Genomic DNA, 16,644 nt, shown 5'->3' with positions numbered 1-16,644 from the left:
TTTAGTACAGCTCTTTCAAAGTAATTCCCAGGCAGGGTGAAGTGCAACTTTGTTTTCCTTTTACTTTTTGCCAAAGATTTATAGGAAGTGGCTATAAAATGTGAAATTTCATAATGCAGCCATTTCGTAGATTGAAAGTATTTTATTTTTGATCTCTTGTGGAGATTTTGAATAATTGCTCGGTTCTAATATTGTTGAAGGACATAAAGGTATTGTTTTGTGACCCTCAAGAAGGTTGATCTTGCGATACTCCTTCCAGGTGACATGTATGATTCATTGTTTTCTTTCAGTGTATATGAATGTGTTCTAGTTGTTATGGTACATCCTTTTATGCACATAAAGTTATGGTGTTGCAGCATATTGAATGGATAAGTGAATGTATTACCTCTCCTCTGTTATCTTAAGGTATTTTAACTTTTATCAGTTTTGTACACTCATTTAGTCATCAGTTGAAGTCTAGCATTTTAAATGAACGAAATTTGAAAATCTAAATAGTTCGAAAATAACACCTTTTATATTATATTTATATTGTCTTTCACCTCTGTTGAGGCATGTGGACGTGAGACCACCAACTGGCTGGTTAACCTTAGCCCTTCATGGGCTGTTGCGCCACTGGTTTTTTTATTATCATTATTATTTTAGTTGGTTATTTAACAACTCTGTATCAACTACTAGGTTATTTAGCGTTGATGAGATTGGTGATAACGAGATGGTATTTGGCGAGATGAGGCCAAGGATTCGCCATAGATTACCTGGCATTCACCTTACGGTTGGGAAAAGTCTCGGAAAAAACCCAACCAGGTAATCAGCTCAAGCAGGGCTCGAACCCACGCCCGAGCGCAACTTCAGACCGGCAGGCAAGAGCCTTAACCGACTGAGCCACGTCGGTGTAAACAATTTTAATAATCCCCCAACCCTTGCCAAAATTCTACTTACGTCATTGTGTGGAAGCAATGGACACAATGAATACTGTAAATGTTTTAAAATAGTGTATTTAGAAATTATTTTGTCTGTTACTTGGTAATTATAGTCCTGTCGCTCTAATTTCCGGCAGCCAATCGCGTTGCAGGTCGGCTACATTTAAACATGTGCGTCTTGTGATTCGCTGATGAAGACGTTATTCATTTCTTAAGGCTCGATAAATACTTAATATAATCGCCCGCCACTTTGGCTCTTTTCGTTGATGTTCGCAGAAAGCACACGAAGACGTTATTTGCCTCTCAATTATTTGCTGAATTACAGTGCCTTTGATTTATTATCATAGGAGCTACGACATGATAATGTTTAACAGTGTGGCAAATAGATTCCTCGTATGGTAACTCGGCAACGAAAGAACAAAAATGGCGAACGATACTACCTACCTAGACTTTATAGAGCCTTCACTTCCTAAGACGTAAGCAAAGAGGAGGAGTCACGCCGGAAATAACAGTATCGCGACTGTAGCTTTGAAATTAAATAGTAATTTATCTTGCATCACGTTCTATGTGAAATTTTAATAACTTCAACAAAGAATACATCTGCAATAAAGGTAATCTAAGTTTATCTTCACAGTCATAATTTTGTAATTTTCGAGCTTCTGTTACAACATATAATCCACTGATTAAAGGTTAAAATTACATTGAGGTTCAGAAAGTTTTGAAAGATGAGACTTCGACTATAATGGCTGTACATATTTTGTAAGCAAACTGTACAAGAATTTGTTGTTATTCTTAGTTTCTGAAAATGACATTGAATATCTGGTAATGCATCTTTCATATAATTCCTTTCTATTTCTATTCTTCAGATGTCTTGATAGGTGTTTCAAAGTATTATGGGTCATGAGTGCATGAGGAAACCAAGGTAATTGTGTACTGTACCCTGTCATGTCAGTTTGTTTTGCACTTTTCCTGTTTGTCTTGTAAGATGGTGATAGTGTAGTTAAGAACGTCCCTCCTGATGGAATGTTTCTTCTGGCATGGAAGCATGGGAGTTCTCAGTAGAAGAGCATCTCTATCCATCCTATAGTTGACCATTGTCAGTTGAAGTGTTGGACAGAACTTGAATTATGACAACTTGTTCTGTTTGTGATAGGTTGTACATCCGATGAATTCCGGTGTGGATCTGGGGAATGCCTCAGCCTCTCTAGCCGTTGCAACCGACGAATTGAATGCCGTGATGGCAGTGATGAACACAATTGCCGTAAGTCATATCTCCATTATCTGTGTCTACTCCATTGTGCTGTTTGGTAGTAGGCCTAACTAATTAATTTAGGAACACCATTAGTAAACGTAAGTTGCCAAGCATTAACCTGTCTATCATCTGCCTGCCACAAGCCATCTAACCTGGAAACCTGACCTAGAGTTTTTACTGTTTCATATCGACATGCAATAATATGTAGGTGTATTATGTAGGTATATGAACGTAATAAAACCTGATCAAACATAAGATACTACAACACATTCCAGCATGTAATAATTAACTTCCGATAGTGAAATGTATTATATTTGAACTTAAAGAACCTAACTTCACCGAACGAAATCTAGGATACTGGAGGGTTCATGATTGTAGGAGAATGGAATTGGATTTTGAGGGAAAATTTTCATATAACTCTCATTTTTCCAATTTCTTATTTGGTTTTTCCTCTTTAAAATTGTGTAGGCTATCACATCTGAGGTGTTCAGAGCTAAAGTCGATCAAGTCACAAATTTTCATAAATCAATTTTAATTCATTTTCTGATTATCTGAAGTTGGAGCTTTTTCGAGCAGTAATGGATGAAGTCTTAATTCCAAGCATTCTATCACGAATCTGTGAAAGTGAAATATATTATAACTTTTATATTTCAACAATAATGTGGTTTTTATTTCCAAATTTAATCACACACCCGTCAACAATGGGTATTCCACTCAACACAGTATTCGTTGTTGCACTCCACAGACGACAATGGCAATTCACGTGGATTATTGAGAAGAACAACAATGTACTCCTAATCTCAACTAATGTTCACAAAGCACTATGTACAACAAACTCAGTTCACAGTTCATTCGCCTTGGCTAGTTCTTCTAGCTCACTCACTCAAGTTCATGGTGCACTTCGAACCCAAGACGTTCAGATAAAGTTCACTGTACGTCGAACCCAAGACTCTCGGACGGGTTGCTTCCCCCTGGGCGCTGTCACAGTTACTCAAGTTCACTGCACGTCGAACCCAAGACTCCCGGACGCGTTGCTTCTGCCTGGACGCTGCTGATTCACAAACTGAACTGGCTCCTGTGTGGCACACTTGCCCCTTTTATTTCTTAGATCGCACATTCTCGAATGTATTGCATCGAGCAGCTTCTACAACAATCGGCTTGCGTGGCTTTGCAAAAACTTCCAGAACAATCTGTTTATGGACGTTTTTCCTTACGTCCGTCGCAGTCGGTTTCCTTCCCCCTCTCTGCCCGCGTCACGCCGCATCTTCCCCCACACTAGATGCATGCGCAACTTCCGTGACGCGATCAGGTCTTCCAACATGGCGCCACAATATACAATATTTCAACTTGCTATTAAAATTTAAATCTCCTAAATTAATTTTTATAACTGAAGAGTTACAGCGAACGCTAGCACTGATATTTTCATATCTTTCGGGCAATAAGCCATAGAATTTAAATTTGGCGAGAAAGGAAATGAAGGTTATATTTGGAATGTGTTCACAGAAACGCCACGACCACCTCTTCCTCCTACTCCACGACCTCCTGCGAGTTGTCCACCAGGTCAGTCACCATGTCGAACTGGAGGTCAGTGTGTGCCATCTTCGGCCATCTGTGATGGAAGAGTTGACTGTCAGGATTTCTCAGACGAATCCAATTGTGGTGAGTTGAAAGTCTGTTTTAACAGTGTCTCTGGGGCTTATTTAGTATTACAACTTTATTTTGCTTTGTTTCATATTTGAAGTCTCTCCAGCATAAACTCACTTTCTATTGCCTTTCATAATGTTAGGTAGTTAGTAACTATCTTCATTTAAAGAATATTTATTATCTCACTCTTCTAGAATATTAAATAAATACAAATATTAGTGATAGTCACAATTTAGTACATGTGCAGGTATTATTTGCTACGGTTAAATAGAACTAACTATTAGTACTGCAGACAGAGATGGTTTTATCATAGTGTGTGACAATAAAAGGTGAAGTTGTGGTTTCTTATAGAATGTGGCCACATTTTGAAAATTATTTCTGCGTTATTAAATGTAGTGTTTGAAAAATATACTTCTGTCTACAGTTTCTTCTTTCTTCTTGTTTCTCATTTCACAGTTTAGGCTGTAACTTGTTCCAACATCAGTCATTTTATTTTATATTTTTTTTCCAAGATCATTAGTTTGTGTGTCCCAAGGATTTTTATTAAATAATGTGATTTTATTTTCTCTTATTTATTTATGAGGAACTCTGAAACAAAACCTGATAAGTCCATCTCCAGTTATAACTGGGTTTGAAACACATTCATATTCTGGGAAAACCCTGTATTGGGCTGCATATTCCATTTGAAAGGAAATAATTACAGCACGATGTAGTCTTTTTCCAAGAATATGAATCACTTTTTCAGATATGGCTGGAAGTGGACTTGATAGGTTTTGCTTCAGAGGTCTTTTTATGTTCTATTCATTGTTTTTATTGTCCTCTGTTTTATGTTGAATTGAGTCTATTCTAGCTTACACAGTGTCCTTCTGTTGTTATCCACTAATTTACATTCTTTCACCAATAATTATAAACAGGTTTATCTGATTTTTAATATCTGTATTATACTTTTATAATTCATTTCAATTGTAAAGAATTCACTTCCATAAAATAGTGTTTCAGAATAATTATAATATTTTATCTGTGTTTGTTTTCTAGTTCTAGGAATTCGATTAGTTTCTTAATGAATCACACAGTTTGTAAAATCTGTCTAGAGACAGATTTATTGCCTACAGTTATATTTTATTAATATCTCGTGTAAATTTTTAAATATTGCCAAATATGGCAAGAGAAATCATTTTCGATCTCAGTATTGTCTTATACTGGTATCAGATTCATTAGAGCTTCATTCTGCAGGAACTTCGCTAGTAACTTTAAGAAAGTTGTCATTTAGAACATAATATACATATAACTCATTCAGAATATAATATGTTTGCTGATGTTATTCATAAACTTATATGCCATATAATTTTATACCGTCATCATAATACCATGTGCACATTTGATTTTTACTGTAAAAATAAAAATGTGGTCTAGTTTTTAATATGAAATTTGTGTCTTCATATCTCACTCTTTTCTGAAATAAATTCAGTAATTACTTAAAAATATCATCAGCGATCATAAAATTAATAGAAATGGTTTAAACGTTTGTCCCATTGTGCTATAAACTAGTATTTTGTACAGTTCTACAATATTGCTAATTTGTTTTCTCTATTCTGTGTACGTCTGTTTTTACGTCATGATTATTTATGTGGAAGATTATGGACCAGTAATACAATTGACAATATTTTGTAAATGAATATGAATTCAAAGATCTATTTAACATGACAGGATGACCTGACAGAATTTATTGAGGCATTAGGTACTTTACATAACTTAAATGTGGCTTTAAATTTTATTTACATATATAAAATCAGTTTTGTTTAACGTGATCCAATTTACATAATTGTTTTCGTGCTTTATTTCTTTATATTTTTTTTTTGTAGAAAAATTGTATTTAGCTCATTATCGTTTTCACACATTTTAGGTAGTGTGAAGTGATTGAAAGCTGATAGTCGCGCATTTGTAAGAGGGACACTTCTTGAAAAATTGCTCTCCCCAAAATACTATCTTCCTTAAAGAAAAATCTCTATACGGAGAGAACAGTGGGTTTCGTTTCCCTTGAGTAACTAGGTACCTTTTAATGAACACATTTGGTAAACCTAAAGGTTATATTTTGCCTGTTACCCTGCTTTGAAAACACCGTGAAAAGTCTTTGTCCTGGTGTAAAACCACATTATTTCAACTATACCGAACCTTGTCTTTTCGCCACACAAGTTTTCTCAAAGGAAGGATTTCACCAGAACTTCTCTCTTCAACAAAATATTCTTTGTATCCTCTAACTTCCATGAGAACTTGCATTTTTCTCTACTCGTTTCCATTACTAGGTAGAGATTAACCTAACTTTTCTCCTGTGTAATATCCAGCACCGATTGTACTCTTTTGACTTAGGAGTACCAGTAGTGTTTGCGCTGTGCAAGTGTACCTCTGTCTCAGTATCTCATTATATTTGATAAAACGCTGACATAGTGGAGAAATTGAGAGTTAGTTTTGTTTCTTAAAATTGTACCGTGAATAAATATCTATTTACAGTGTTTTGGAGTTCATTTTTAACTCTTTCATTACCAGTACCTATTTATTATACCAGTACGGAAAAATGTTATTTCCCAATGAATTTCCAACCTTGAGGGATTTTATTTATTGGACGTTATATTGTATATTTTCTTTGTCTTCGTCCTCTGTAGTAGAGTCATTACCATTCTTAGAAAGTCCATGTTCATGCTTTGAAACCCAACTGAACACCATTAATTTGAAGATCTACAATGATTGTAGCATGTTTTTTTTTTTTTAAGAAAAGTAATGCAAGGTGTACCCTGTTATACATAGCATTTGGAAAATCTGATCTCTGAACGAGACAGCTTCAGATAAATTTCAATGTCCATATCTCGCCTACATCATCATCTGTTTTCATTATCCTGTGTGTGGGGGTAATGAATTCTGCTGGGAAGTGTTTCCACATAAGAGAAATGGAGTTATTCACATTCTTATACCAGCAGCATTCAGAAAAATCTTCATTGATCGTAACTGGAAGCATTAGAAACCAAGCGATAATCATACTCATATTTTCTTTCCCTGCATAATTCTTCATCACTGTCCGTTTAGCATTACATTATACATATTTAAAGAAAGTTTATATTGTTTTCAAGAATATTGAAAATGCATTACTTGAGCATTTCATTCAGATCTTCTGAAGGGACACTTGATAAATGTCTTACGTTTGTAATGTAATAAGATATGTGGGAATAAGATTACAGTTAATAAAAAAAAATGAGCAGTTGTCTTTATTCAGAATTAGATAGTTTGCTAGTCATACACTTTTATTAAAATTTATATTTTAGGTATTAAGAAATTAATAAAAAAGCTTTTTTTAGAAGTAAGAAAGATTAATTATTTCCTGACAACATAATATAATGATTCTTGGAAATCAGAGGGGAAATTGAGCAAGTTATAATTCCTTACTTACTTAAAAATGGCTTTTAAGGAACCCACAGGTTCATTGCCGCCCTCACATAAGCCCGCCATCGGTCTCTATCCTGTGCAAGATTATTCCAGTCTCTATTATCATATCCCACCTCCCTCGAATCCATTTTAATATTATCCTCCCATCTATGTCTCGGCCTCCCCAAAGGTCTTTTTCCCTCTGGTCTCTCCCAACTAACACTGTATGTGCATTTCTGCATTCGCCCATACGTACTATATGCTCTGCCATTATAATTCCTACATCCATTAATTAAAGAGAAGTTTGTATGGTTCGTGAAACTGTATCATTACGTTTTACTTAATATTGCACTCTGTATTACTGGTACCATTCTCTGTTATATAAATATGTGTGTATATTTTTCAATGTTGTGATTGGTTGTTACTGAAGAGGATTCGAAGGCTTGCACAAATGGAGATTTCCGATGTGAGAACGGACCCTGTATTCCCCGTAGGAAACGTTGTGATGGCAAGATTGATTGCCCTCTTGACCCCAGCGATGAATTAGATTGTTGTAAGTTACTGAGAAGTGAGAGAGGAAACAAACATAACATCACAACACGTTTTAACAAGTACTGGATCAACTCTCTCAGTAAGGACTCTGAAGGTTATGCACACCCTGTTTTTTTAATGAAAGAAAGTGTAGCGAAATGACAACATCCCGAAATTATGTAATTGAGAAAATAAACATATCACATTGCGATTTTGTGGCACTGTAGTAAGAGTGGGGAACAAGTAAAACATAATAGAGTAGAGTGTGCTTGCTTCCTGTACTTCATGTCCCTTGCATCGATTCATTGTAGATTTAAGGTAGGCTGGGCGAGTGGATCATTATGTCACACCCCAACTCTTTAAAATGTATCAGTCCACAGCGAGAAATGAACCCGCTTTTGTAATAGTGGTGGCTGGTATACTTTGGACAAACTTTGCACATCTAATTCAGTTAAGTAATTGATTAACTAGCGGACTTGCTCGTGTTAATTATGTAAGTCTGTGCAGCTTACAGCTGTTTCGGTGCTTCATCACACCAACCTCAGAGCCTACTAGATCTCGGCGTCATCTCGAACTTCTCTGCCTGTTGTGTGGGTGCGTTTGATTGTTGAAAAGTGTTGAAAAGTGGAGTGTCTCAACACACAGATCAATTTCAGCACACACACACACACACTATTTGACTCCACTTTTATTAGGCCCTGAGGATGGTGTGATGAAGCACCGAAACAGCTGTAAGCTGCACAGACTTACATAATTAACACGAGTAAGTCCGCTAGTTAATCAATTACTTATATTCAAGTGTTAAAAGTAGTGTACGCAAGATTCAAAATGTCTAATTCATTTGTTAAATACCCGTTATTGTAATTATTTTCTAAATTATAATGAACAAAGGATGTATAGATTGTAACAACAGTGATGATATGATACTAATATTCAATTTTTGTGAAGCTGAAGATACGTTAATCTCTGGCTGTCTGTTCTGAGGCCTTTAAATTAAAAATAAGAGAGAAAGAGAAGCAAGAAAACTATAATACATGCCTGTTCAACTTGACTCTTTTGGTGCGAAGCACCTTTCTCACCCACATGCTCCGTCCTGAATGTGAGAAGTGTTTGATTTGTTCATTTGCCGTAATTTTTACCAGTCTACACCAGCCTATCAGCTTTATTGAGCTCTGTTATTCATCCCAGCAAACTTTATTATACAGAGTGTACTGTAAGTAATATTAATTTCAGGAGATTATTCTTTGAGACAAAGAGACAAATATAATACAATTCCTATTCTCAAACCAAGTAAAGACAAATTGGACCCTAAATCATATAGAACGATGTCTTTAACATCCTGCATTGTTTAACAGCTTTCTTCTGACAAAGGAAAAATTTTACAGTCTGTATGAAAGAAACCAAATGAACTGGAAATGTACAAAAACTTGCCCAGACATGTTCAAATATTTTTAACAAGAGCCAAAACAGGTCACATTGTCATAAAATTGTATCTACACCGATTTCACCTTTCTGATGGTCCTACTTGTCTGTTGTGTAATAATCATGATGAAGGTCTGGAACACATTCTTCTATACTGTCCATTCATAAACCACAAAAGAAGTAAATTAAAATCATCAGTAGCAGTTGCAGAAGACATAGCCCTGCAGTATATATTGACTACACCCCAACTCTGGCTACTAGCAACAGGCATCTATGATGAACACCGATCAAAATACCCCTCATTTCTCGTGAAAAACAACAACTGAATAGACTACAGTGGACTTTGTTGTCAGCAAAGAGCTGGATACATTAAGAAGATTGATTTATTCTTTGAGATATTTCAAACAAAAAAGTTTATGAATTTTAAATACTTATATACAATCATGCCATGGTATGAAAGAAAAATTTCACAACCTCGAGCGGGATTCGAACCTGCGACTTCCTGTACTCCAGTCAGGTGCTCTACCAACTGAGCTATCGAGTTCGTTTCACGCCAAAGGCTCGAAATTCTCCTCTCATACTGGCGACTCTGTTATAGAGTACTGTCCATAGCGTCTGATCTAGTCAGCACTGCTTATGGGTGGAAAGAAACATTGTAAATGTAAACTTCATCTTACGATGTTGGATGACGTATATACGTCCGTTGATGTGACATATTAATGAATTTTAAATACTTATATAGTCACAATCATGCCATGGTATGAAAGAAAAATTTCACAACCTCGAGCGGGATTCGAACCTGCAACTTCCTGTACTCCAGTCAGGCGCTCTACCAACTGAGCTATCGAGTTCGTTTCACGCCAAAGGCTCGAAATTCTCCTCTCATACTGGCGACTCTGTTATAGAGTAAGTACTGTCCATAGCGTCTGATCTAGTCAGCACTGCTTATGGGTGGAAAGAAACATTGTAAATGTAAACTTCATCTTACGATGTTGGATGACGTATATACGTCCGTTGATGTGACATATTAATGAATTTTAAATACTTACAAGCAGTGCTGACTAGATCAGACGCTATGGACAGTACTCTATAACAGAGTCGCCAATATGAGAGGAGAATTTCGAGCCTTTGGCGTGAAACGAACTCGATAGCTCAGTTGGTAGAGCGCCTGACCGGAGTACAGGAAGTCGCAGGTTCGAATCCCGCTCGAGGTTGTAAAATTTTTCTTTCATACCATGGCATGATTGTGACCATATAAGTATTTAAAATTCATTAATATGTCACATCAACGGACGTATGTACGTCATCCAACATCGTAAGATGAAGTTTACATTTAAAAAAGTTTAATACAATTTTGATCGTTTTTGCTTCCATTTCGATAAAAAAAATTGTTTGACGTGAAAAATTTAATTGCGTGCTTGGGGAAAGCCAATGATTTAATTCCCAATATGGTCAGTCAATTTAAGAGAGCACTGTATTATAATAATAAATTATGAAAGAATTTAATTTTTGTCCTTTAAATGTGTAGAAATTTGATCCAAACAAAATGTAACATTTAAAAATTTCTTTTGCAGAACGAAAAGTTACATTTATTCGGATCAGATATCTGCACATTTAAAGGATAAAATTAAAATTATTTCAATAATGTATTATAATAATACACTGCTCTCTTAAATTGACTAAGCATATTGGGAATTAAAGCAATGGCTTTCCCAAAACAAGCTATTAAGTATTTAATATAAAACAGTTTTTATCTCGAGAAGGAAGCAAAAACGAGCAAAATTGTATTGAAATTTTTTGTTAGAGATATCTAAAAAAATAACTCCATGAAATTAATTACATTACTTACGGTTCACTCTGTATATACGTGAGATCACTAGGATCCAGAAAACAGTAACACAATTTTAAACTTACATTAATTTATAATTTTAAGTACACTGGTTATTTGTAATAGAGGTGATACATATCAAGAGGGCTTCATATTTGAAGGCCTCTTGATACATATAGTCATCAGTCTGAGTGGCGCAGTTGGTACAGCACTGACCTGTGCCGAGGCGGTTTGGATCCCAGGCCAGGTCGATGGCATTTAAGTATGCTTAAATGCGACAGAATCATGTCGGTATATTTACTGGCATGTAAAAGAACTCCTATGGGACAAAATTCTGGCACACTGGCGACACTGATATAACCTCGGCAGTTGCAAGCATCGTTAAATAAAACATAGTTTTCAATTTTTTTATATAGAGTCCCTCAGCACACCAAGATATATATATCAAATGTCCTTACTTTGCATTTTTAATGCTTGAAGTGTAGATTTAGTGAAGTGAAATGATTTGACTAGCTACAAAAAGAAGACCCTTTACTTATTCAAGAGATTTCAGTTTAAAGAAGTGTGTACCATTAAAATGTTAGAAATATGTCTGTCCTTTTCATTTTGTAAAATTAATTAGCTTAAAACTATTTCGCATATTCACTTTACCTTTGTACATTACCAAATAGATATGGTAAGAGATGAGTTCCCTGCGCATAAAATCGCAAAGATTCATTTTTTTTTAAATACAAAAAGGAAGTGTAAAATAGGGTTTTATTGATTTTTGGCTTCTTTCAGTAATTAGTGTGTGGATAATTTATTTTATGAGTACATATATGAATCAAGTTTTAATGTTACAAAGTGCATAACAATGAAGAGTCCTTACTGTATTTCCGAAAATACCATAACCTACTAAATTCTAATTCGTAATAAAAGAGTAGAGGTTATGTCTAATTAACTATTGATTACATACTTGGTGAGAAGTCTGATTTTGGGAGTAGCAACAGTTAACAGTATTTATTACACAGTTACTTAACGTTGATGGTTTTCTGAAAGCTGCATTTTGAAGCACTGCAACTGAATGGTATAAGGCAAACTTAGATGTTAAGATAAAAAATAAATAACTTCATATTTATTTGAGTTTTAAAAATTTTGTGTATATGATCCCAGCTATCATCATCTTATCATAGGGGCTAATGAATCCGATATACAGGTGCCTCCATCTGAGAAATGGAATTCTTTACAATGGTAGAGCCCAAGATGGTCTTCAGCTGTATTTTAACATATTTTATCATATTTTCTTCTTTAATCATCTGATGTTGTAGTGGAACTATGTTAATGTAATTCTGCAAGTTCGTTTCATGGTATTTTCCTTGTACTTCAATCATTTCTTTATAAAGTAAATGCGATAAAATTGGTTCGAAATATTTTACACTGGTTATGAAAATTTAATGCTCAAATAGGAAATAGTTTGAATATGAATTATGGCTATAAAGAATTTGAATGAAAGAAATTTTCCTCAATTATTACCAGTATATTAGATGTGATTGTAAGATTTCACCTGGCGAAAATGTTGTAGTTTATTATTTAAAGCGCGTATATGTTACACAACTATATGTGATTGTAAGGTCATGCCCATACTTCATTGCATAGGTTGTTCAAAATGCAGTCTTCAGTCAAAAGATTTCACTTCTGTATAAATTGTTGGACTCACTATTTGAAATATCTAGACTCTGACAAAGCAAACTTAATTAAATAATAAAATACCGTTAGGTATTAATATTATCATACTATTTAACAGTAGATTAATGCAATTTTATTTATTCGTTTGTTAGTTAACTAACTATATGAAACTCCTGACACTCATCATAATCATTTATTTGTGTTGACAATCTGATGAGTATTATCAGACTGTAGAATTACATTTCCCTTAGGAGAAGTGAACAGGACAGAAGCACTAAATACTTACGTTCGAAGCAGAATAAAATATCGTACAGTAAATTCAAGTGTAAATGTAGTAAAAAGTGTACCATGATTTTTAATGAGCAGTGAGCCTAACGTCGAAAATTACGACCTTGGTAACATCATGCTACATTGATTTTTGAAAGATGACGTTTAAATGTTGCTCATTCGTTTGCTTGCTTGCTTGCTCACTCACTCATTCAAACTTTCCTCAAAGGATCATGGTCGAGATTCGTAAATGTACCAGTACGTGCCCCTTTTCCCTGTATACTTATTGGTGGTATTTATAAATAACTTCTTTCATCTTGAAAAGATACTTATTACATTTCTCTTAATTTTTGTAGTATTGTACAATGTATAGGTCTATTCGTGGATTCTGTACAGGAATGGAAAACATTGTCTTAGAAAATTAACAGAAATGTTCATACCATGTTGAAAACTGCAAATTTTTCGAATAATAATAATAATAATAATAATAATAATAATAATAATAATAATAATAATAATGACAATACTAATAATCTATAATCTATTATAGGTACATGATTAAACAAGAGAAATACTGAATAATAATAATAACAATAATAATAATAATAAAGTCATAATGACAATACTAATAATCTATAATCTATTATAGGTACATGATTAAACAAGAGAAATACTGAATAATTTCAAGGGAAAAATTGTTCTGCGGCTGGGTATCGATCCCGGGACCTCTGGTTGAACGTACCAGCGCTCTTTCCAACTGAGCTACCCAGGAACTCCACCCGACACCGTCTCAACTTTTCCCTTTATATCCACACAACTCGCGTGGGCTGACGAAACGCCAGAGACCCACATCGAGTGCACACAATCTCTGTGTGACTTGGAATTGTGGTATTCTGTTAACGTACACAGTGACGCATATATTGTGCAAATCTAGTCTTTCAGGTAAGGCTCCCTGTAAAGCAGATTTGAATAATTTCAAGGGAAAAATTGTTCCGGGGCCGGGTTCCCTTGAAATTATTCAAATCTGCTTTACGGGTAGCCTTACCTGAAAGACTAGATTTGCATAATATATGCGTCACTGTTTACGTCAACAGAAAACCACAATTCCAAGTCACGCAGAGATTGTGTGCACTCGATGTGGGTCTCTGGCGTTTCGTCAGCCCACACGAGTTGTGTGGATATAAAGGGAAAAGTTGAGACGGTGTCGGGTGGAGTTCCCGGGTAGCTCAGTTGGAAAGAGCGCTGGTACGTTCAACCAGAGGTCCCGGGATCGATACCCGGCCCCGGAACAATTTTTCCCTTGAAATTATTCAAATCTGCTTTACAGGGAGCCTTACCTGAAAGACTAGATTTGCAAGAGAAATACTATATTAGACATACTTTTTTTTAATGTGCCTATTTACAATCCTCGATTTAGAGGGCATTTAATGTTACATAAATTAAACTTCTACTGCAGTAGTAAGAAGTGAAACATATATACACACATAGAATAGAGATTTTGGCATCTGGAAGAACGTAAAATACGCGAGTGTGGGAGACAGAGTGTCGTGGAAGCACTGAATGTTTAGATTAAATAATATATGAACATTTTTGTTTATTTTATTCTCAAATACCTCAGCAAAGTCCACCAGAAGTTCTATCATCATACAGTACAGTATGTATGTAATAATTCGTAACATTAATATATTTTTTTTTTGCAGTTTTCACTCTTAACCACGGAGTAGCAGCATCATATTAAGCAATATTAGTAGGAACACTGGTTCTGAGATGTACCAATCATATACGTATTTACGAGGGGGATCCAGGAAATAAAGACCGTTTTGTTGTAATAATTAAAAAAAAATATTTATTTGAAAAAACAAAGTCTGTTACATAACTGAAGCTTGCTTTACTTCTCTACATAACCACCACCTACATTTAAACATATGTCGTATCTGTTCACTAGCTTTAGAATTCCCGTGTTATACTCCTCTGCCGCCAGTTCATTAAGCCAGGTGTTCACTGTCTTCTTCAACTCTTCATCACTTCCAAACGCGTACCACCCAGAAAGTCTTTCAGCAATTCGTCGAGTGATGTGCGCCTGTCTTGCAAGATTCTGTCGTTCACTTTAGTCTTCAGATCTTCTGTGATGAGTGATGGGCGTCCGGGTCGAGTTTCATCGTGGACATTTGTTCGCCCATTGTTGAACATTTCGCACCATTTTCTCACATTTCTTTCATTCATTACAGTATCACCATACACTTCTTTCAATTGCCGGTAAATTTCTGCAGGTTTCAAATGTCGGGCATTCAAAAATCGAATCACACTCCTCACCTCACAGTCGGCGGGATTATCAATCACGTCGTTCATTTTGAAGTAACACAAAATGCACAATGGCGACTTGTTACTCACAACATTATGAGAACACATGTTAAGGAAGCCAGTTGACCTTCAAACAAGGAAGGGGAGTCAGCTGCACGGTGGGTATGCGCGAACGGTCGTTATTTCCTGGATCCCCCTCGTATAATATGTTGCATTTTGCAGATATTAATAATACTAGAATACTGTATGTTGTATTAATATTGTCATACGTTTCACATACCAATAAGTGTTATTCACAGATCCAGTGCAACTACTGTTGGGCAAACTAATGTTGGTATTTGTTACAAAAGCCTTGTTGATGTCTTCTATTTATATATAACCCATGTATCATTAGTGTAGTAACATTTCTTAATTGCGTAAGAAGGAATAATTGCCATTAGATTTGTTGCACTATACCCATTTTCAGCTTTATTGGGTCTATTGGTGAATGGTATATTGCGGTTTTTCCCTTACTCTTGTGACTGTGGAACCCTTACGATTATTGTAAAATGGACATAATTAGGCCACATTATGATTCCCATCTTATTAGGATTAATATAGCAATTTGAAAATTGTAAGATATATAAATTGAAAATTTATTAATGAAATCTTACTGTTCGTACTAATTTTACTTTTGGCTTTTAAGAAATAAAAATAAAAATTTGTACAACAATGGATTTCTCAGTCATAAATAAATTGTGTCAATATCAATTTGTTAGTGCTGTTTTATTTTAAGCTTGTTATGTTTTGTTAGACAACTGTAGGACTTTCTAACGTGAGAGTTTCAATAGCATTTCTTACATAATAATAAAATAATCAGTCATCCAATTAATGGAATTAATCAATCACTGAAACCTGTTCATTATTGATCATACAGTATAACTTCTTCTGGCTCCCAAAGCCATCCATTTAGAAGAATATAATCTCTTATTATTTGTTGGACAGTGTTCATTTGTCATTTTCTTATGTTCCCATACCAAACTAATAGCGCTTTTATTTTCTCTGTATAATTTATTATTTTCTGTTGTTTCGGTATCCGTAATTTAGATTTTTCTGAAGATTGTGCGAAAGTCTGATTTTGTTGTCATTTTTCTTCGATATCTGCAAAATGTGTTGCAACTAATCCATAAGTAATAGTAAATTTTATGTGATTGTTAATTTTGAATTTTGTGTTTTTTTTTTTTTTTTATTTTTTTTTTTATTACCGTATTCCATAGAATGGAGTTTACAGAACTGATTATTTTTTTTCTACTATTGATACTTTATTTTGTAGTTCCGTGTATTTTGCTTGTTTATTATTGTTCCTATGCACTTCCATAAAAAAAAATGTTTAACAAAATGTTGTTGTTGTTTTCTAATGTCAG

At 34.8% G+C, this 16,644-nt stretch overlaps 1 protein-coding gene across 32 annotated transcripts in view; it reads left to right on the top strand.

Moving 5' to 3' along the window:
• Window positions 1–16,644, top strand: part of trol (terribly reduced optic lobes) — a 1,501,851-nt gene that overhangs the window by 1,305,093 nt on the left and 180,114 nt on the right. For 30 of the 32 annotated variants that reach the window (XM_069835989.1, XM_069835996.1, XM_069835998.1 and 27 more), the window contains 3 exons: window positions 2,071–2,178; window positions 3,673–3,828; window positions 7,658–7,780. In XM_069835989.1, coding sequence (XP_069692090.1) covers window positions 2,071–2,178; window positions 3,673–3,828; window positions 7,658–7,780 — 387 coding nt within the window. The remainder of the gene's footprint in view (window positions 1–2,070; window positions 2,179–3,672; window positions 3,829–7,657; window positions 7,781–16,644) is intronic. The other 2 variants (XM_069836019.1, XM_069835991.1) reach the window with 1 other exon arrangement.

The sequence above is a fragment of the Periplaneta americana genome, chromosome 9, assembly GCF_040183065.1.
Source record: "Periplaneta americana isolate PAMFEO1 chromosome 9, P.americana_PAMFEO1_priV1, whole genome shotgun sequence".
NCBI lineage: Eukaryota > Metazoa > Arthropoda > Insecta > Blattodea > Blattidae > Periplaneta > Periplaneta americana.
This window is presented reverse-complemented; position numbering and strand designations above follow the sequence as displayed.